At 43.0% G+C, this 21,547-nt stretch overlaps 1 protein-coding gene across 1 annotated transcript; it reads left to right on the top strand.

Annotated features, from left to right (window-relative positions):
- The first annotated feature begins 717 nt into the window (after positions 1 to 717).
- Positions 718 to 20,968, top strand: LOC139053307 (uncharacterized). Its single transcript, XM_070530346.1, has 8 exons — positions 718 to 849; positions 1,358 to 1,399; positions 3,090 to 3,167; positions 5,902 to 5,985; positions 11,240 to 11,356; positions 14,446 to 14,487; positions 18,958 to 19,089; positions 20,149 to 20,968. The coding sequence occupies exons 1-8, from the start codon at positions 718 to 720 to the stop codon at positions 20,227 to 20,229; spliced, it is 708 nt and encodes a 235-aa protein (XP_070386447.1). The 3' UTR covers positions 20,230 to 20,968.
- Positions 20,969 to 21,547: the final 579 nt, after the last annotated feature.

Genomic DNA, 21,547 nt, shown 5'->3' with positions numbered 1-21,547 from the left:
CATTTTTTTTACAGAAATTGTTCAAAATCACATAATTTAACAAGTGTAGCACTGTGCTTGCAACTCTAACTTAAGCATAATGAAACATAACTTATGTAGCCTGCACTCGTTAGACATCTTAAGTGGACAAAATTGATATTTTGTGCAGCACTATGAAAACTCCACTAATTCACAAGTACTTTTGCAAAACCATCGTAAACATAAAAATATCATGTAAGCTGCTATATATTGTCGGTTATAGAGGCTATGACAGATGCAATTCTTTCTCAACTTGTCAATTTTCTGTAACTTCTATTGAAAAAAATTGAGGCCCTAGTTTGAAATTTCGGTTTGAGGCCCTAGGGTGAAATTTTGCTTCCTATGGTTGGTAGAATTCTGCTCTCTTATGTGCAGCAAATTTCATTCATACTAGCAGTTGTCTAACAAGAGCATTGCACTACTTCACATGTAAATATGAAAGTGAGAGTTGGCCCAGAGTTATAATCTCCTGGCTAAATCCACCTTCCTTTACACTGAATGTGCACCTTCCGATGAGATGAAGGCCAAAATCCAATCATTGCAACTGCATGTAAGCTGTCCATCAATTCCCACTTCCTTCTTCATGCCAACTTTATTCTTTCTATGCACCTCACCACTGGCACGCACACGTAATGGCTCTGTGCACACTGTACATAATGTAAGTACTTTGCATGTTGTGTTAGGGGGAGGGCACCTACGATGGGGGCTACTATCAGCCGCACCCCAAGGAAACAAGAAAGACGAGATCTCCAGGAAGAATACCAGCTAGTCGGTGGCCAAGGACGAGTGGTGTGCCGGACCACCGGTACTGCCACACTAAATGTGGCTGCAGTCTCCTTCAATGGTAGTCTCTACAGATTGAACTAAACTACACCGCCCCGCTGCATTGCGCTTTCTTATTGAAATCTGGAATGCTGTGATGGTTGAGCGAGGCCCGTCGGTGTTGCCACTGCAGTTGGAAAGTGGCTGCAACATTCTGTTGCTTAACCTGCAGTCGCATGTTTGATTCCCGCTGGCAACATTTTGATGGGTACCGTGCATTGGGTGCACGTTAAAGAATCCCAGGTGGTCAAAATTAATCCGGAGCCCGCCCACTATGGCGTGCCTCATAGTCGTATCATGGTTTTGGCACGTAAAAGTCCAGAATTTATTTGTAATTTCAACATTTCGGTGGGGACAAGATGGGAAAAAGATAAAGCTTGTGTATCATGTTTTGGGTGCAAATTGAGCGACCCATAGTGGTGAAAATTAATCCAGAGCCCTTCTCTTCAGCACCTCTCATAGCCTTTGGGTTGGTTTGTGATGTTGAATTGAATCACTCTTCTTTTGTTCCCTTCAGGCCAGCCGCAAGCGGAAGTTGCAGGAGCCTAAATCCATGAAGGTATGTTATTGCTCTTCTGTGCCTTGGAAGGGGGACTTCATTAATGGAGTTAGGGGAATCACTTTCGGCATGCATGCGCGTATAGGTAACTCCTGCACCACACCTCGCACTTGTCAGAAGAGGACAGGCAAAAATTTGTTCAAGCTCAAGCACTTTGCCAACACAGCGCTCCAGTCGAATCCAGATATGGATGTTTCTCTCGTGGAGAAACTGCAAAGCCAGGTACTACTTTGGTCTGCTTTGATATGCTGCCTGCAAAAAAAGAGGGAGAGAGAGAAAATGGCAAAATATTACTAGTGGTGCTACAGTGTTCTGGTGCTAAAGTCAGTTAAACTTATTAGTTTTCAAACCTGTCTTCGCACTTACTGAAGCTGTTGTTTGTTTTGAACATAAGCGTCTGCATATGCCTACTTTGTACGCATAGGTACATGCGTGTAATGTTGTAGTGTAAGAAGGTAATGTTTACTTTTTTTGTTAATCATTCGATGCCTCTCTGAAGCATATTTGCAGTTAAGTGGCCCATTGCCACCAAAGGAGTGGCTCACTACCTCTGTCAAGGTGCTCAGTTCGATAGCTTTTGTGTGGCTGCTCCCTCCATGTTATCTGGGGAAAGTAAACTTGAAGTAAATGTGATGGCACTAATAAGGCCTGCAGTCAGTTTTGCTTGGGTCTTTTGCCAGGATCCCTGCATTTGTCATTTATCTAGAAGCAAAAGCTACAGAAATATTCAGCAGAGAGCATTGAACTGCTGACCTTGTTTGCATGAAGGCAGCTGAAGCACAGTACCAGCCGCATTCGCTCAGCGGCTGTGGCGTTCTGCTGCCGAGCACAAGGTTGCAGGCTTCAGTCCCAGCCACAGCGGCTGCACTTCGATGGGGGTGAAATGCGAAAATGCTCATTTAGTTAGATTTAAATGCACAATATAAAGAATTCCACATGGTCCACACAAGGAAGCAACAATTAATCCGAAGCCCTCCACTGAGGCATCCCTAGTAAACCACTGCAATTCCAAGACATTAAATTTTACAATTGGGGACCTTTAGAGGAATATTCATAGAATGATGATGGTGATAACTGAATTTTTATTTGGAAGCATAGAAGCAACCATGAAAAGCAAAGAAACAACTCTGTTAGTGAAGTTGATTGCACTTTCGACTGTCACAGACCAACTCACCTGCTCACAGCTTGCTTAGGGGTCCCCACAATGCATGCAGAGAGTGCCAGGCATAATGCGGAAGTGAAATGGTCTCAGAAAGTCATCAACCGAGAAAGCTGCCCTAGTGAGTATGGAAAACGCGAAAGCATGTGACAAGATCGAACCAATTAGCCACCAGAAGGCGAGCAAATATGCCTATCTTTTTAGGGGGAACAAGCATGTTATCTGGAGGAATTTTCATTCATTGCGCATTGGTTAATTAAATTTTTCGCTTCATTTGACCTTTACTGAAGATCCTTGTAACAAACAATGACATTCATACATAAGCTGAAGCTTCCATTGTTTTGTTCCTAAAAGAGAGCAGGTGTTGGATGAGTTGACCTCTGCTAATGTTCACACATACATTTGTGTAACCCATGGTATAGTTTTACCACATAAAGACTAGCGGGCATTTGAATGCAGCATTTCTGCATGAGATAAACAAGTACAGTTGCAAGGAAAAGAGAAAGGTATTTTCTGGTGCATCTGACGCAGGTCCTGGAACTATCTAGGTTGCAGGATGTCCACGATGAGCTGAAGAGAAAGACTGAAGAAGTGGAGACCTTGAAAAAGGTAGGATGCCACTTTCATTTACCATCACTATGTATGCTGAGTGCCAGCTGTCCGAGTCCTGTGTAGCACAGGGCGCCGTATGCAAGTTTAAAGAAATTGTGCAGAAACCTTCGAAGCTGATTGATTTGAGCAAGGCTTCTCGTAGTTTGACTGTCTGTGCAATCTGTCACTGCCGTTGAGCATCTAGTCTTTTGCGTTAAGCAGCTTCATGTGGTGTGTCACTCCCCACTAACCAATGGGCTACTACTTCGTTTGCAGCCATTTCTCTAGTGTTCCGCCATGCATGCCAACACAGAGAACTGGTGTAACCTGTGTCGCTGAGTTTTGTAACCCTTCCACGAACGAGCACAGGTGTGCATTCACTGCAACGGAAATGACGTTGTTACTGCTGCAACCAAACGTGTATCGTGCCCCGTGCATACTCTCCTCCTCTCCATCTCTCAGCATCTTGTCCATTGTCTTCCTCTCCACGCTTTCCTCTCCACGCTTTCCTCTTCCTCTTCACAGTCCAAACACTGAAGCATGAAAACTCGTTCCACTCTGGAAAGAAAGGTTTGACTTATTGAATTGGCACATAAATCGGGATAGGAATATGAGTGCATGACACTGATCACATACAATGGCAGTTAGCCTATTGGCACATGTGAAAGAATGTTGGATTGATTTCATTGCTCTTCTTCTGTCCATACTCTTTGGGGATGTAAGCAAAATTTTTGTTCTCATTGCTCTTTCTCCATGCACTTCCTTTATATGCAACTATTACTTTCAAATATATCCCCTTCAGGTGCCAATTCTGTCCCATAAGAATTTAGCTTTACCACGTTTCTTTCATCTTCATAACCATCAAAGGTCTACAGCTGCTAAGTGAATTAAGAATTTTTAATGCTTAGAGTTCCGTCAAGTTTACAGAATCTGGATTCGATGCAAAAACTCTTCAGGAATGCTGAGTATCACATACATTAACCATTTCATGTCGAACATACATGAAAAATACCTGTACAGCCACTTGAAAGATATTCCTGATGTACACCATAGAGAAATATGATGAAACAAGTGAACCCACTATGTGATCACACACTGACACCAAGAGATAGCATCCAGCAGTTTACTTTCCAACTCGTTTTGCTGATGTATTTGCAGCACACGTGCAATCAGAATTGGTTCGAAATGCATGGACACCTCTGAAATACATTATCAAAGTGTTGATGCACTATGTGGACATGCACAATTAAGTACGCCGCACCTGAAGGGGATATATACCATTCCTGAGCAAGTCGCAGTACATTTGTACCAATAGCTGCAGCCTTACTAACCCCGGTATATTTGTCCTCCCACTTTGACTGTTTATTCAAAGGGCACCTTTTTTTTCTTTCCAGAAAAGTTCTATAAAATATGACACACTCATTAGATTCGAGTGCGAAGCCAAAACTACAATAGGTGCTACCACGTCCCATCCCCCGATTTCGGATCCCGTCTACTATGGTGTGCAACACAAAGAAATAATGGATCTCAAATGGCATTTATGGCACTGTAGATAACAGGCTCAGGGCAGTCAAATAGTGATAAAGGCTTGGACTGTGATCGCTAGTGATGTTCGGCCCACTGTGGCTTGGATGCAATACATTCTATTTTTCCAAGTGGGAGATGGCTTGGAAATGCAAAATGCTATTTCTGTCTCTTATTGTGAAAATCTGATGACGGAACGATCGAGGGTATTGCGTTATGAATTTTCTGAAGTATGGAAATTCGGGTGTGCATTTATCGAGGGCAACTGCCTATTTCGTTTCTGGCTGTAAGGAATTTGGTGTGCGTTACAGTTGGACATATAAAAAAAGCATGAACACTAAATACAGTAACTGCGTTTACTTTCCTTCCATACGAGAAAGGTGCTAGTATCTCCATTGGGATATGCTAGAAGTCCTGCTGGATGAGTTATAGAACCAATTCTATAACAGAAACGTAAATTGCGGCTGCCATTACACAAATGTTTAATGAGTATACATTATAAATTGTCCTTTTGTTTGTCTCTGTTGCTGTTTTAGCATCAGCTGTAAAGCAGAGAATCTGTTTAAAGTCCTTATGAAGCAGTCTGTGGTTTAAAAAAAAGAAAACTGAACTGATACAGTAATATAACTTTTAGTGTTTGTACGAAAATTTAGTATTTCTTGGCTTTGGTTGTAGCATTGTTCAAATTTGAAGCTTGGCGAGTCTGCAGTAGCTCCAGTTCTTTGCCCATGTGCATTTTCGCTCATTGTACTATACAGTAACTCTATTGGTAGCATGTTATTCTTGTACCTTTTGAGAAATTGGAACGGTTTTATATGGTTTTATGTGGCATTTGTGTAGCAGCTAATGTAGCTCTAAATCATAGTAGCATGCTTGGCTGGCACATAGTAGGCCCACAATCAATGGAATCCTGAGATAGTTATGATTTTCCTTTTTTCCCTTCTGTATTTAAATCTGCTATTTACATTGGTTACATTCAATGTCGCATGCCAATTTGAGCCTGAGAAAAGTTTAGAAAAGCTATTGCGTTGGTGTAAAGCTCACATACTTCAAGGTCTTGTGGGGGCAAGCGAAATTGAAGCTCAGCCTCTTTCATAAGGAGTCACAGAGCATAATGATCGTGAATCACTTGGGTGAGGCTGAGAGTGGTGTAGCAGTGAGAAGAGTGAGGTACATAATTCACCCACTGCCGATGTGGTACAGTGAAGGCATTGTTCATTGCTTGCAGGCACTCGCAAACTTCAAAGGCAGCCGCGTCGAGTTCTTCAAAGACCTCAGTTCTGCCAAAAAGATCAAGCGGAAGCCTCGAGCCGTAAGGGTTGTTTGTGATCCTGTTGGTGTTCTATTTGGTACACCCCCCTCCCTCCCGTGCATTGCTTTTCTGCTCATTGCTGGTAAACGGTGCAAAAAGACAGGGAAACGCATAATGCGGCATCCCTTTTTTGCAATGCACCTTGTTGCCCTGTTCAATAGTGCTTTATTACTAACCCAAGAAGATAACATATTATAACAGTTTCATCTAATAGAAAAATGTCATAGTTTATCTGCAGGTTTTGTAGTGTTCCTTGAAAGTGAAACTGTTTTACCCGGCGTAGTGGCTTAGCAGCTATGATGTTGCACTGCTAAACATTAAGTCGTGGGATCAAATTCCTCCCATGGCAGCCACATTACGATAGAGGTGAAATGCAAAAACACCCATGGTGCCATGCATTGGGTGGCCAATAAAGCTCTTTAGGTGGCCAACATTAACCCAGAGTGTCTTACTACACTGTTCCTCATAATAAGATTGTGGTTTTGGCAAATGAAACCTCAGAATTTAAAAAAAAGGAAATAAGACGTTTAAGTCTTCCAAAGCCCTTAAAGGGACACTAAAGGTAAATACTAAGTCGACATGGACTGTTTAAATACTATTCAAGACTCCTGGCAACGCTTGTTTCATGTCAAGAAAAGACTTAGTTTATGAGAAAATTGCATCTGAAGGGTCCGAACACCTCTATCGCAATTCAAGTATCCAGCCACCCGACCGGGGAATGGTGACGTACATGTGCCATTGCCGTCCTTTGCTGCCTTCAGTGAGTAAAACGGTGCCCGACAGACGGCGGTACGGATTTTTGCATGGAACGCAAACGCGCAGCCATGGAGAAACCGAGCCAAGACAGAGCGGTGGATTCACTGCCACTGCAACTGCCTTTCATCAAGTGGCGTGGGCAGTTCGGGCTTCCCGATACATCACACGGAAGGGGAGTTCTCTGCTACTTGCAGTTTGTGCGAGTTTCGCGAAACAGCGAAACCAGCGCAGCACTACAAGATAACGAAACTACTGAAACACGAAAGCACGGGCGGCGCAGAGTCGAGCAAAAGGATGGATAAGTGGGCTAGTTGGTGCGTGCTTTTAGCATTTTGTAGTTCCTGTGCGTTTTTAGCGCTCACAGCTTTTATTATAATGCAGAGTCGAGCGAAAACAAAACCTTTCGACCGCCTGTGTTGTTGTCAAGGGTAATGTCAATCAGTTCTTTAAGAAATAATGAAATGAACTGGGCAAGTAGCATTTTCTTTCGTCTTATAAAGCTATGCAATGGTGTTTTTATAACGAGTAGCTGAGAACTAGTGACAGAGCTTAAATGAGCAGTACCTTCGTCACCCGGGGAGTCTCTAATTGTGTGCTGCATATACTGCAGTTTCTCGATTACTAAGGCTCTCTGTTTGTGACAATATTAACGCCTTAGAGATTATTTGCCTTTGGTGTCCCTTTAAGTTTTACGAAGTGCTAAGAAATTCTTGAATTTTGCTTTCAGCAAAGTTTAGTGAATTTATTTGTGTATTTGACCATGAGATTTTCGCAAGCTGTAATTTCAAGCAATTGAACCTGATTAGCATCTTTGTGGTGGTGGTAGGCAGAGGTTTATGTGCAAAAGGCCAAATGAGCATTTGTCAGCAATAAAAAAAAAGTTTGCTTGTTGTTTACACAATGTCTTCCGTGAAGATTTCATGCATTATGTGGTGCTTTATTTCTTATAAATGTACTGTTGGGGTGCTTAAAGGCCATGAAAACATACTAATTTTGTACGCAAGAGCTATTGCAAACCCTGTATCCAATATTCGTTAGCATATATATATATATATATATATATGTATATCGTACACGCTCATATCGACAATATTATAGAGTTGCTTTGTTATATCCAATAATTTGACATTTTTGCATGGTAAATCAGGGTTCAACTGTGCTATTTCTGTATTGTTCCCCTAGCTTATTCCATGGCTAGTGTATCACTGTGTCGTTTTGTTTCTCTACTCGGTACTTGCATTACAACCAATGATAAAACGAAAGTAATATACAGTTAACTGTCGATATAACGAACTTGAATATAATGAAATTCTAGATATAATGAAGTATTTAACATTCTATCATTTCCTGTCCATGAACACTATGTATATTGAAACTCAGCATAACAAATTGTGTTTATACCCAATTCAGGCACGTACCCGCCCCCCCGACATTAAGACGCATACCCCCCCTCCCCGCCCACACGCCACCACTTCTCATACACATTCCTATAGCGCCGCCAAATCAATGTTGAAACTTGACAGCTATTCGGCGGTCAACACTTTGTTGCCTTTTTCACTCCTTTTGGATGGCGGTAGTTATCGGCATCCTTTGGGGTGTGAAGGCCAGTTCCCTCATCGATTCGGTGCCCACGCGATTAACTCGAGATGCATTTAGTTGTCACCATCTTTTCTACGGTCTTGTGCTTCGCTGTTGCTTCGTTCGTGCAGCGTTCTTCGTTTAGACTGATCCAGGTACCAAGAAAGGGATTCGGTTCGTGGTCAGCTGGTCTGTATGCACATGGAACGAGTTGCTGCCAGAGAAAACGCCAATTGCGTTTAATGTTTCCTTTTGCTTCATTATTTCCTCGAGTAACGGCTCGCCGCGACGCTGACACGTTCTCGTAACCATATAACTGCGATACGGGTTAGATAAGGCGAAAAATAAAATAATGCGAAACAGCGTCCATCATGAAACCCTGCAATAACCCTTAAATCCATAAGCAACATGGATGTCATCCGTTACCTCGTCTGGTTTTTGCCTAATTGTAGAGCACTTTTTGTGCAAAATTGCCAACTGGAAACTAGATTTGTAAGGCGTTGAGAAATTAAGCGACCTAGTGAGGAATCCATTGTCGGCAACCGAAGCAACAGCCAAAGAGGAAGAAAAAGCAAAAGTTAACAAATTGAACCATTGTTTATGAAAATATTTATAGATCAACATCTTTTTATTTAAAGAGGATGTAGAAAAAACGCCGCCAGAAGTGCATAACAATTCCATGTGCTTCGAATGACGCTTCTACAGTTACCAGTCGAGCGGCCTGACGTAGCCACTTCTATGCTGTGCTTATATAAGTGTCTTGCCTAGCTTCCGCAGTGGGGATAGCACGTTTAGAATCGCAGCGTCCTGCGCCCTACGAGGTTGTGCTGGACTGGCAGCCAAGCATTGCTACGTAACTTCCCAAATAACAATACAAGTCGTTTGCAGCACTTAACTTGGTAGAGCATAAACGAGGGATCCAAAAGAACTGTGACGGTTCCTCAAATATATATTCCTCTATAGTTCTTCCAGAGCTCATTCAAAATACGCTACTGTAGTCGGATACAAATTATGTCTGCAGTGAAACCCCGCCCACGCCCTCATAACCGCCAGCCACTGTTCCTCCGGGAGGCTGCAAATAATTTGTACTTCAAACTTTTTCTGTTCCCCAAATAAGGTGGTAACCACAAAAATAAAATTATTAGCACGTAATTTTATACATTTTTCCTCGCCTATTACAGTTGAATGGCCAAACCCTAATTCTTTATTGAATTGAAATAACATGCTTGCTTTGCTGCCACTGTTTATTAAGTTTCGCTTTAGTTGGCAGTGAAGTTTCATGAGTAAAACGGGTTCAGCAGTGAAATGAAAGGCACCGCACACTTTTGAAGAGTGAAATGCTCAGACTCCATACACTTGGTCCGTGTCTGTAGCACACTTCATTGCTTCCGCCGATGAAAAGACTCTTCAAGAACAGCAGACGCTCTGGAGGTATCAAGTATGACTACATTTTGAAAAGGCCGCATGGTGATGATTTTGTTTGCTTCTGTAATTGGCTGGCGAAGTAACACAACCACGCGCGGTTTTTGTGCCTTGGTTTCCAACTGCTGTTTTTTTTTTTTTTTGAAGTTGTATTCTACTAAAGTAATCTTTGTTTTACATCTTGGCTTCTTTACTTCTTGGCAGTGTTCTTCCTGCGGTTCTTTCCTGCGCTTATTTCATTTCTCTTTCGTGGGTTTACGAGTTTTTATGGTGAATGGTGGACGTTATTCACATTTATTCTAGTAAAGTACACCCTCCCCCCTCATTTGCATAGAAGTTACCTTGGGTTGCCCCCTCCCCCCCGAAAAAACGTCCTGCGTACGTGCCTGACACAATTTGAATATAACGAAATGTCACTGCCGCTGTGAAGGAATACCGAGGCACTAAATAGAAATTTCTGAGGACTCAGTTGGTCAAATGGTTGAAATACATGTGGCTGCTTAAGAACTTGCCTCTACAATTGTGCAACCCAGAGCGGCCACCAAAGCAGTACAGTGTCATGTTCCTTGTAAAGTAAAAATGTGACGAGATTCTATCACGCCCCATGTGTGACCTATCACACCCCATGTACCTGGAGCACTGTGTGCTTTAGGTACAAGTGAAAGGATGGAAGGGTGAGCCAAGAAGGATGCTGGCTTGATGAGCACACTCTTCCCGCGTGAGGAAGGGGAAAGGAGCGAGCTTCCGGTAACGCATGGGTGATTGGGGCAAGCGTTAACGTGCGTCTCCTTTTCTAGCGCAGCTGTGGCTGCGCATGGCCGTCAGTGTGGCTTGACTGCATACACAGCCTGTGTGCCCTGCTTTTGAGGTGACCTGCCACATGCGCAAAGACTGGGCGAGCTGAGAAGGCGTGGCCCTGTGCACCGTCTTCGCTCTTTTAGTGATGGAGGTTGCGCAATCTCAAGTTTTGAAGATGCATCTAAGCAACAAGCAGACGAAGCATTTGTCTCCCGGCTGCTGGTGCTTTTCATGATAACATCGCCCCACTGTGACCAACACTACGAGCTGCGGGGGCAGAGTGTACATGAAAGCATGGCTGGCTTCGCTTTGTACCGCCAATGTGATGATACCGTCAACACGGTATGAAACCGTATGTTTCGTTGCTGACTCTCAAGTTGAACAAAACAATTGTTTTTTTTCATTCAAACCTGTTCTTGCCTATTTCGTCGTAATTTGGAGAATTTCGCAGCCCCTTCCGTGTAAGAGAAGTTCATCTGTGACTACTCATTCTGCATAAAGTATTGAATGTCAGTATAACAAAATGTGGTATAACAAAACAGTCTTCCTTATATGATGTGTACATATATGCAGTTTTAAGGCCAACTTGCTGATCGACTAACCCAGCAACAATATCCACACATTTATGAAACCGCACCTTGTCACTAGCACAGCATCTTGTTTTGTTGTGACACCTTGTGTGGCATGTGCATTGTTGCAGAAGAAGCCTCTCTTCAAGCTACAAGCCCCCACATACGAATACCTGTTGTCGTTTATCAAGAATGAACCTGACGATGAAAATGACCCAGACTGGTGTCCCAACAGTGAAAGGAGCCAGGTAACCGCACGTTTCACCTTCATTACTCTGGACCAGTTCACAGTAATCTGCCCTGTGCTCAACAAATGCAACATTCAGATGTTTGCAGCAGTTGTTGTGCAACAGAATTATGAGGAGCTTTTATCACAACTAGGCTCTTTTATCACAACTACAGGGTTGCTAAAAAGAAATAGGTGAGGCTAGATTGCTGGTGTATATTTACGGATATTAGTTAGGATCACTTGCCTAGTTTACCATTCGTGACACCATGGACCAAGGAAATTCGTCGCCAAGTCCTAGCATTGTTGTTCCACATTATCGCATTCATGCATGTGCATCCCTAGCTACACACACAAGACTTGTGTCTCACCTCCATTCGTTTCCTACTCAACTAACATGCACAATCCTTCCCATTATCCTTGCCCAGGGTGCCCTCACATGGAATTGCTCATAGGTTGGGCCTTACTGTGAACTGAGGATTCATACTTGAGAAAGGACTAAAAACAATTGAAGCTGGTGATAGCCATAGGATCAATTTCTCTCAACTATAGTATTGGCTTCCTGTGACGTACAACACAAAAAACCATTTGAGACAATTGGCACGTGAGTCGGGTCGTATACCATGTGAGAGTGCACCAATTTCTATTGGGTCACAGATAAAGGAATGAAACACAAGAATCGTAATCAACCACACCACTACTTTTTTCATGCGTCGTATCTAATGGCAGCAAGTTTCTTATCAAAGCAAGAGACTTGGGAGGGGTAGGGGAACGGCTTGTGATGACGAACCCTGTCCGTGCCAGAAGCCTCCAACGCTGACCCGCTGAGCAGATCTTCGACAACTGCCGACTCTGGTACACGTCTCCCTCAAATCTTTTGCCTCAATATATTGCGAAATGAAAACGCATATAGAGCTGCATTCAAATGTTGCATTGGGGAGTGTTGTAACCGTGAGTGAAACTTTTTCACCTCTATGAATGGCCTTAGAAATGGTAAGCTGCCGTGTAAGAAGCGTCATTCAAAGCACTGTTGTGTGCATGAGTTTAGGGGAAGCTTCTCCCAAGAAGCTCCTATTCTGGTACATGGGAATGAAGAAATCATTTTGCTCAGCATGCACTGCGCCACATTTATTGTCATTTGTTGCATTTGAAAGAAAGTTCAAATATGCCAACTGCTAGAGTAGATAATTTTACACCATTTTTTTTACAGAAATTGTTCAAAATCACATAATTTAACAAGTGTAGCACTGTGCTTGCAACTCTAACTTGGATGGATGGATGGATGGATTAACTTTATAGAAAGGTCCTGCGAGCTACGGGGCGCAAGGTCCCATAGAGCGGGCTACTCCCACGTTGGGACCGGGAGTTGTAACTCCCTGGCCGCATTGTGGGCTCGCTGGACGGCCCAGAGCTGCTCCGCCAGGTCCATGCTGCGTAATGCGTCTTGTAGCCTGGCGGAGTCTTGATCTTTGTTTGCGTGGGTCCGACCACACGGCCAGAGCAAGTGATGTACGCCTAGTGTGCAATGGCAATTTTCGCAATGTGATGTTTTGTATAGGTCAGGCATGTAGTGATGTAGTCTGTTCTGCGTGGGGTACGTGTTTGTTTGAAGCATTCTGAACGTCAGGGCTTGAGGCCTGGTGAGCTTATTGTGAGGTGTGCTGTATATTCTGCGGTCTAGATAAAAGTGCTTTATGATCTCGTTATATGTGGAGGGAGGGTCCCGATTCTCGCTGGGATGGTCACGACCAGAATAGGTGGCGTCGCGGAAGGTTAGGTCTCGCGCGCTCCTGTGAGCCATCTCATTGAGATTGCAACTCTAACTTAAGCATAATGAAACATAACTTATGTAGCCTGCACTCGTTAGACATCTTAAGTGGACAAAATTGATATTTTGTGCAGCACTATGAAAACTCCACTAATTCACAAGTACTTTTGCAAAACCATCGTAAACATAAAAATATCATGTAAGCTGCTATATATTGTCGGTTATAGAGGCTATGACAGATGCAATTCTTTCTCAACTTGTCAATTTTTTGTAACTTCTATTGAAAAAAATTGAGGCCCTAGTTTGAAATTTCGGTTTGAGGCCCTAGGGTGAAATTTTGCTTCCTATGGTTGGTAGAATTCTGCTCTCTTATGTGCAGCAAATTTCATTCATACTAGCAGTTGTCTAACAAGAGCATTGCACTACTTCACATGTAAATATGAAAGTGAGAGTTGGCCCAGAGTTATAATCTCCTGGCTAAATCCACCTTCCTTTACACTGAATGTGCACCTTCCGATGAGATGAAGGCCAAAATCCAATCCTTGCAACTGCATGTAAGCTGTCCATCAATTCCCACTTCCTTCTTCATGCCAACTTTATTCTTTCTATGCACCTCACCACTGGCACGCACACGTAATGGCTCTGTGCACACTGTACATAATGTAAGTACTTTGCATGTTGTGTTAGGGGGAGGGCACCTACGATGGGGGCTACTATCAGCCGCACCCCAAGGAAACAAGAAAGACGAGATCTCCAGGAAGAATACCAGCTAGTCGGTGGCCAAGGACGAGTGGTGTGCCGGACCACCGGTACTGCCACACTAAATGTGGCTGCAGTCTCCTTCAATGGTAGTCTCTACAGATTGAACTAAACTACACCGCCCCGCTGCATTGCGCTTTCTTATTGAAATCTGGAATGCTGTGATGGTTGAGCGAGGCCCGTCGGTGTTGCCACTGCAGTTGGAAAGTGGCTGCAACATTCTGTTGCTTAACCTGCAGTCGCATGTTTGATTCCCGCTGGCAACATTTTGATGGGTACCGTGCATTGGGTGCACGTTAAAGAATCCCAGGTGGTCAAAATTAATCCGGAGCCCCCCCACTATGGCGTGCCTCATAGTCGTATCATGGTTTTGGCACGTAAAAGTCCAGAATTTATTTGTAATTTCAACATTTCGGTGGGGACAAGATGGGAAAAAGATAAAGCTTGTGTATCATGTTTTGGGTGCAAATTTAGCGACCCATAGTGGTGAAAATTAATCCAGAGCCCTTCTCTTCAGCACCTCTCATAGCCTTTGGGTTGGTTTGTGATGTTGAATTGAATCACTCTTCTTTTGTTCCCTTCAGGCCAGCCGCAAGCGGAAGTTGCAGGAGCCTAAATCCATGAAGGTATGTTATTGCTCTTCTGTGCCTTGGAAGAGGGACTTCATTAATGGAGTTAGGGGAATCACTTTCGGCATGCATGCGCGTATAGGTAACTCCTGCACCACACCTCGCACTTGTCAGAAGAGGACAGGCAAAAATTTGTAGTATATGATTTCATTGTTTTATGAAATCACTGTTCTTGATTTTTCAGTTTTTTTTTTTGTGGTATGGATGTTATGCTGTTTCTCTCACCTCCTCTTGTTTATGTGCAGCGACTACAGTTGACTTCCGTTAATTGGACCCTGCCAGGACCAACGAAATTGATCCAATTATCCAGCGAGTCGAGTTAAACAACGTGCAGAAAAACACGTCAAAGAAACATAGCTGATTCACTTGGACCAATGTCATTCGACGCCTAAATAGACCTAGTCTGGCCACAATAACTCCCCGCGGGCTGTGTCAGCTGCATGGTCGGCAGCATTAGCCTGCTCTTGCTTGCATGGAGTGTGGGGTGATGAATATGCGGCGGCGCTTCGCACTTAATTTTTCGCTGCACGAAATTTGGTGCTAAAGATTCCTCCATGAAGGTTGGCCTTTATGCTGCAAAGCACACGAACATCGCTAACGCAATTTCTGGCCCAATTTTTCTGGGAAAGAAAAGAAGGCAAATACCGTAATCAGACATTGAGCTACCATTATTGCTTGAAAGTTTTCCTATAGCACGTAAAAAGTGAGTGTTTAGTATGGGAGGATGACATTCATTCAACGCACTCACTGTCCCCTAAGCTCTGCCAAGAGACGCTGCCAGTAAGGGTGTCGCAATTGGGGTCAACATAGAGTTTAGGCATACGTACTGGCCAAGTTCGAATTATTTGACAAAAGCCAATTTTAGGATCGAAATAAAAATTTGGGCCCATAAATATGCATGGGCTCCAGCCAGAACTTTTGGTCAGGATCGAATTAACCAAGAAATCAAGTTAACTGGAGTCGAAGCAAAGGAAGTCTCCTGTATATCCGGATAGCATGTTGTAGACAGCAGTCAGCTGTGTGTAAAAGACAGTTCTTTAGATAGTAAAACTTTTACATGAAGAACACAGATATAATACTTGGATGTAACGAAGTAAGCTGAAAATGTCCTTGGCCATGCTTTATTGCAAGGAATATTCTACTGCTGTATATAAAATCGAAATTCAAGATCCAAGGCACTATTGAGTACATTGAAATGAATATTTGTTAGCCGACAGCTCAGGATATGTGTTCTGGCGATAAGAATGTGAAGTACGCAGTAAGTGCAACTTAAAACTACACATTCCGGACGCATGTCCAGCAGCTTGACTTGGCTTGCCCCTTAGTCGGAAAGCCCAAATGCCAATCCTGAGTGATCACATGGTTGCTCATTAACGACCGTGCAATGGGTTAGCGTTGTTCACTTGCCATGCATTTACATGACAAGCCACTGGTGGGCCATTACAATTGGCCCATCGGAGACATCACACTTTCGTTTCTTATGCATAGACTCGATTACAAAATATATATATATATGTAAATTTTTTTTGCTGATATTAGTGTGTAAACTTAAAGTGAATATCAGATTAAAAAGAAGGTATCTTTTATTGGATGTGTCCTTGCTAAAAGAAGGCTTGACTGCATACGGGCCGTGATTGCTTAGCAGCTGGGGTGTTGCGTTGCTAAGCACGAAGTCACGAGATCAAATCCCAGCCGTGGCGGCCGCATATTGATGGAGGCGAAATGCAAAAACGCCTGTGGCCCCGCGCATTTGGGGCATGTTAAAAAATCCTCGGGTGGTTAAAATTAATCGGGAGTCCCTCACTATGGCATGCCTCGTAACCAAATCATGGTTTTGGCACGTAAGACCCCACAACTCAATTGGACTGTATGTATTGCTTATTTAATAACTTCAGGCAATGCAATGCAAGGGAAAATGTTTATCAGTGGCATCAGTGTCCAGAAACATGCACATGTCCATCTTGAATTTCTGTCATGCCCTAACGTAAAATGCTACTTTCTTTTGTGCAGGAATGACAGCCTGTGAGCAGCACACTTTTCTTTCTGTTAATTATCCTACTGGCTTTGCTTTAAGCAAAATGAAATAAGTCTGCATTGTGTTTGCTTGAAGAGATTTTCACAAAATGGCATAAGCTTTTGCACAGTGAATGCCGGATTGGCCAGTGGTGGTGTCTCTGTGTTACTAATTACTAATCTAATCTGTTACTAGTTACTAATCAGTGTTACTAATACAACAGACTGATACATAAGTTACTAATGCAGTAGATGAACTCTAAGAAAAGCCATCTTAATGCTAAGCTACACATTTTTGAAGCATTTCTCATTTTCCATACATCTAGAACTTTGGTTAGGCTGAACAGCAGTGGTGAAAAAGCAAATTGGCATACAAGGTTCCTCACAACGTCTACCGCAGTATTGAAATGGGCAAGATTGCTACACTGTCTAGAAACAAAAAAATTAGGTATTCATGTTTTTGAACGAACATGGCCGTTCATTTCAGCTGTCCCTGCTCTGTTTGTCCTTAAAGCGGCTAAAATTTGTGGCTAAGAAATGGCTAGAAAATGGCTATGTCAATTTCAAACTAGTACTTTGTTTTCTGGGCTGTCTGTCCCGGTGTTAGCAGATGTGGTAACACATTTCCTGTTAAGCTTAGGAGCACCCACAATCAACGGGCGCAAGTCATTGCAAATATTTTATTGCCCAAGTGAATGTGCAGATATTTTAAGACCGAAAGGTTGTGGATTCCATTTCAAGCTGTCACAACTGCATTTTGAAGAAAGCAGAGTGCAGAAATGACCATGTGTGATCTTTAGAAACACATCTGCCTCGGATGCTTAAAATATGCATGAAGTTCTTCCCTGCGTAGATGTTTAGATGTAAGGCCACACCAAATGAAGTATACTTTGTCTTAATGAACTCTCTTAATGTGATAAAGACAATATTATGGTTTGTTTGTTTGGTTCCAGAAGTATAATTTAGTTCCAGCCATTCGTTATATTGAGATGTGGTTTCTTGAAACTGGCAAAATTTATCAAAGTGAGGAGTTCATCTTAATGTTGTGGACAGCAGTAGCACGTACACTAAAGCAAAATAAAGATGGCATTGCTTTGAAATGTCTCTCAAGAGCTACATTTTGTAACAATCAATTTTCCCATTCTGTTTGTCCTTCATTAATAACTTGCATGACAGTGTGATGCTATTATTGCTAAGATAAGCCAGTACGTACAGTCTATAAGAAATGAATAGAGCTGTACAAAAATATTGTTTGCGGTTCACAGCCTTAGGGCTCTAAACTGGAGGTGAAGGTTTGCTTCAGGGGCCTTAGATGAGCAACTGCAACAAAATTTTGCTTTGGTTAAATTGCTTACGAGTTAGTAATGTAAACAATCTAAATAACCTTGGCATAACGGGCTTTGAATAGTACCTTAGCAGATGACACGGACAACTGGTAGTAGATGGGCATTGCACAACTCCCTGAACTGCATGCACGCATGCCGATTCTGCTGTCACGCTGTGGACACCTGGCTGTCCAGGCAGGCACTGGTTCTCAACATTTCATGGTTTATCATTTTGAGATGTGGTATCAAAGCCATTAAGTTTCGCATGCTTTATGGGGCGTGTCCACACATATGTCAAATTAGCACAAAGGCTGCTTCACATCTATGCCAAACATCTATACCTATTATTCAGCACAGGCTCCGCCTGTAAAACTGCACGGAACTTTCCCTCTGTACTGGAAAACATAGTTGCCAGGGGAGAGCAATGTTGAAGGAAGTTTGTCGCCAGTGTGCTATTACAGAAATGAATCAATGTAATTGGTTGGAAGAGCAGAAACGGGTAATGCCCGCCATATGCATTCCAACCAAGTCAGCTTACTGCTATCCTTTAAAAGTCCACAATCATTGCATTTTACCAACGGAAAGATGAAGTTGAGTACGGCGCAATGACTGATGGATCGAAAAATGTTAGGCGCAACATTGATAAACAGGAAAACAACAGTGCAGATTAGAGAGCAAACAAAGTTAGCCAATATTCTGGTTGACATTATAGAGAAAAGAAATGGAGCTGGGTAGGCCATGTAATGCGTAGTGTAGATAACCACCGGTCTGTTGAGTATCACAAAGGGTGCCAGAAGAAAGGGAGCTGCAGTCAAGGACGGCAGGGAATTAGTTCATGCGATAAAATTTGAAAATGCTCAGGCACAAGAGGGGCTCACTGGCAGAGGACGTGGATAATTGAAGATCTTCGAGAGAGGCCTGTATCCTGCAATACAAATAGTCTGATGATGATAGTGAATTGCTTGGCACATCTATGCTTATACTGTTTGAGTGTGACAGTGGTGTACTTGCTACTGCATTTTTAGGTTGTTTCGGGCTATATATACACGATTAGAAATGCTTGTTCTGGATGTCCTGAATCTTGTTGCGGTTGGCCTTCAAGCGCTTGTCTTGCTATCGTTTACTGAAGCGCTCTACATCGGCGGCTGCCTGCAAGTGCCGAGGACTGTGCTGCTCGGGACGCTGTGGATGTTCCAGGAAGCAGAGGAGCTGCTCCTGCCTCTGTTCCTGCAAGGGGGAGTGTCGCGTGGCACAGCACTCCGTAAGTAGTAATATACAGTTTGTTGCAAGAGCCACCGTGGTAGCAGCAATTGCTTGGGCCTAGTTAAGTTATTGGTGAAATGTAGACTGCATTGCATTCTAAAAAAAAAAGCCATAAACTGACCTTGCCAAGATTGAGGATCTTTTACTGGGCCAAAACAGCACAAACTGTGAATTAAGTACTTTGAAATCTGACTCCACCCAGACAGTGTTAAAGGCACATTGGTATTGGCTCAAAATTCAAGAAATTCAATTTTGACATTCACATTCTTCTAATAATCAACCTGTTACCGCAAAATTCACCAGCCTAAACTAGTTCAGCGTTTCTCTTTAGTGGCTCTTCAAGCTGTCTCTGGGATCAGCACCGTCCACTCAGCCAGACAGCCATCCACGCACTGTGCGGGAAAGAGCCAAAGAAATCTCCGCTTTATTGCTTGACAAGCGCGGCTCAAGTGCTTGCAGGAGCTCGTATCCATCCTCACAGGGCTTCATTGGCAGCCACATGGTATAACGCTAAGCAATGCTGTGAGAAGGCAACTGCAAAATGCCCTGTGCCACTGTACACTTCAGAATGGCAGAACTCCTCTCTTATTTTATCTATTAAAATACATATCGTAGGGGAATGTTCACAAAAGTGTCCAAAGTGGTCTGGCTCTTAAGTGTTCCTGAGTGGTACCCGCTGTAGTAGCTTAGCTTAGCCAGCGGCTAGGGCATTGTGCAACTAAGTTTACTGGTTCATCACAGCCGCGGTGGCCGAATTTCGATGGGGGCAAAATGCAAAAATGCTCCTGTACTTAGGTATACTAAAGAACCCCAGGTGGTCAAAACTAATCCCGAATCCCACCCACTATGGTGTGCCCCCTAATCAGATTGTGGTTTTGGCATGAATACCCCCAGAATTTTTTTTTTTTCCTGAGTGGTTTAGGGCCCCTTTATAAAGGTGTTGCAGCTTATCCAGAGGTGCTCATTTAAAAAATAATACAAACAAGTTGTTTGTAGTTACTGAAAGTGGCTTAGTCTTCCGACTATATTTCTTTTTTTTCCTGCATTCTTCCTTCAGGAGTCCGATTTGGCCATTCCAGAGGACACATTGACCGAAAGCTTGCCAGAAAAGCAGCTCTCTCTTAGGAGCAAACAGTGACGTGACACATTTTGTACATATTATATATTTATATGCGTCTGTACGAACGCTTCATGAATTGGATGATGTGAATTTGTGTGGCCGCTCTACATCTTTCTTTTACCGCCTCTTTGAAGGAACACAGCTAGCGCTCTCTCATAATGAACTCACTACTTTTAGTTTTTACCATTTCAATGTCTCCACTTATTTTAAGTCTGTTTTAATTTCATAATTATTGTCACCTTCTACTTCATTCATCACATTGCTCTGTGTCTGACAACTCAACCCTATGCTGTGTTTTGTGACAAACATTTGACAGCCACCAAGACAACATGGCAGTGGCATCTAGAAGGTAACTTTAATCTACAAGTGTCATAGTGAACTGAGGTGCACTGAAGTAGTTGAGGCCTGTACAGGAACTGTTGGCATCTTATGTTCCTTCCATAATTCGTTCACCTGCATGGATTAGCTTGGATGACCTGCAATTTCCCATTTTTCAAAGGAAGGCAGGAGCTGGGACAAGTCAACCATCTAATATTCGTCTTGTGTGCCGTGCATGCGTGTACATGTGCGTATGTGTGTGGAGAGTGAGCAATGTTGGCTTACGTGGAGGTACTTCCAAAACACAAGTTAAACAAACCTGCCAAAAATATGTGTGGGCACATTGTCCTTTTCTGTCTTGGATGGCGTCTTTGTGGGGCTTCTTTTTTAGTGAATAATATGTGGATGTACAAATGAATAAATGTGTTCAGAAATTCAAGAGAGTCTGACTAAATGGTGTCGGCAGTCCTGACGCCTTAAAGCCAAAGGGTGAACAGATATGATGACGGAGCACATCTGTATGCCCTGATCTGCATTTTTAGACTGGTGTGGATCGGAGAGCAAATGGGGATAACCGATATTCTAGTTTACATCAAGAGAAAAGAAAAATGGAGTTGGGCAGGCCATGTAATGCATAGGACAGATAACTGGTGGACCATTAGAGTTATAGAATGTGTGCCAAGGGAAGGGAAGCACAGTAGAGGACGGTAGAAAATAGGCAAATTTGCAAGCGCAAGTGGGAATCGGCTAGCGCACGAAAGGTGCAATTGGAGATCACTGGGAGAGGCGTTCGTCGTGCAGTGAATATAAAAATAGGCTGATGACAATATCAGTATATGCATGATATGAATCACATACTCGTGGTCATGATGCAGTCATGGTAATTTCTCTAGCTCGATAAATCGGGATATGCATGACATGCATGCTATGATAAGAATGATGTCTGGTGATGCTTTGCAGAATGTCATGATGTTGGATAGCAAGCTACCTACAAAGTGGTTTGTGCAACATAGATTCC

This window comes from Dermacentor albipictus, unplaced genomic scaffold (genome assembly GCF_038994185.2).
Source record: "Dermacentor albipictus isolate Rhodes 1998 colony unplaced genomic scaffold, USDA_Dalb.pri_finalv2 scaffold_87, whole genome shotgun sequence".
Taxonomy (NCBI): domain Eukaryota; kingdom Metazoa; phylum Arthropoda; class Arachnida; order Ixodida; family Ixodidae; genus Dermacentor; species Dermacentor albipictus.
This window is presented reverse-complemented; position numbering and strand designations above follow the sequence as displayed.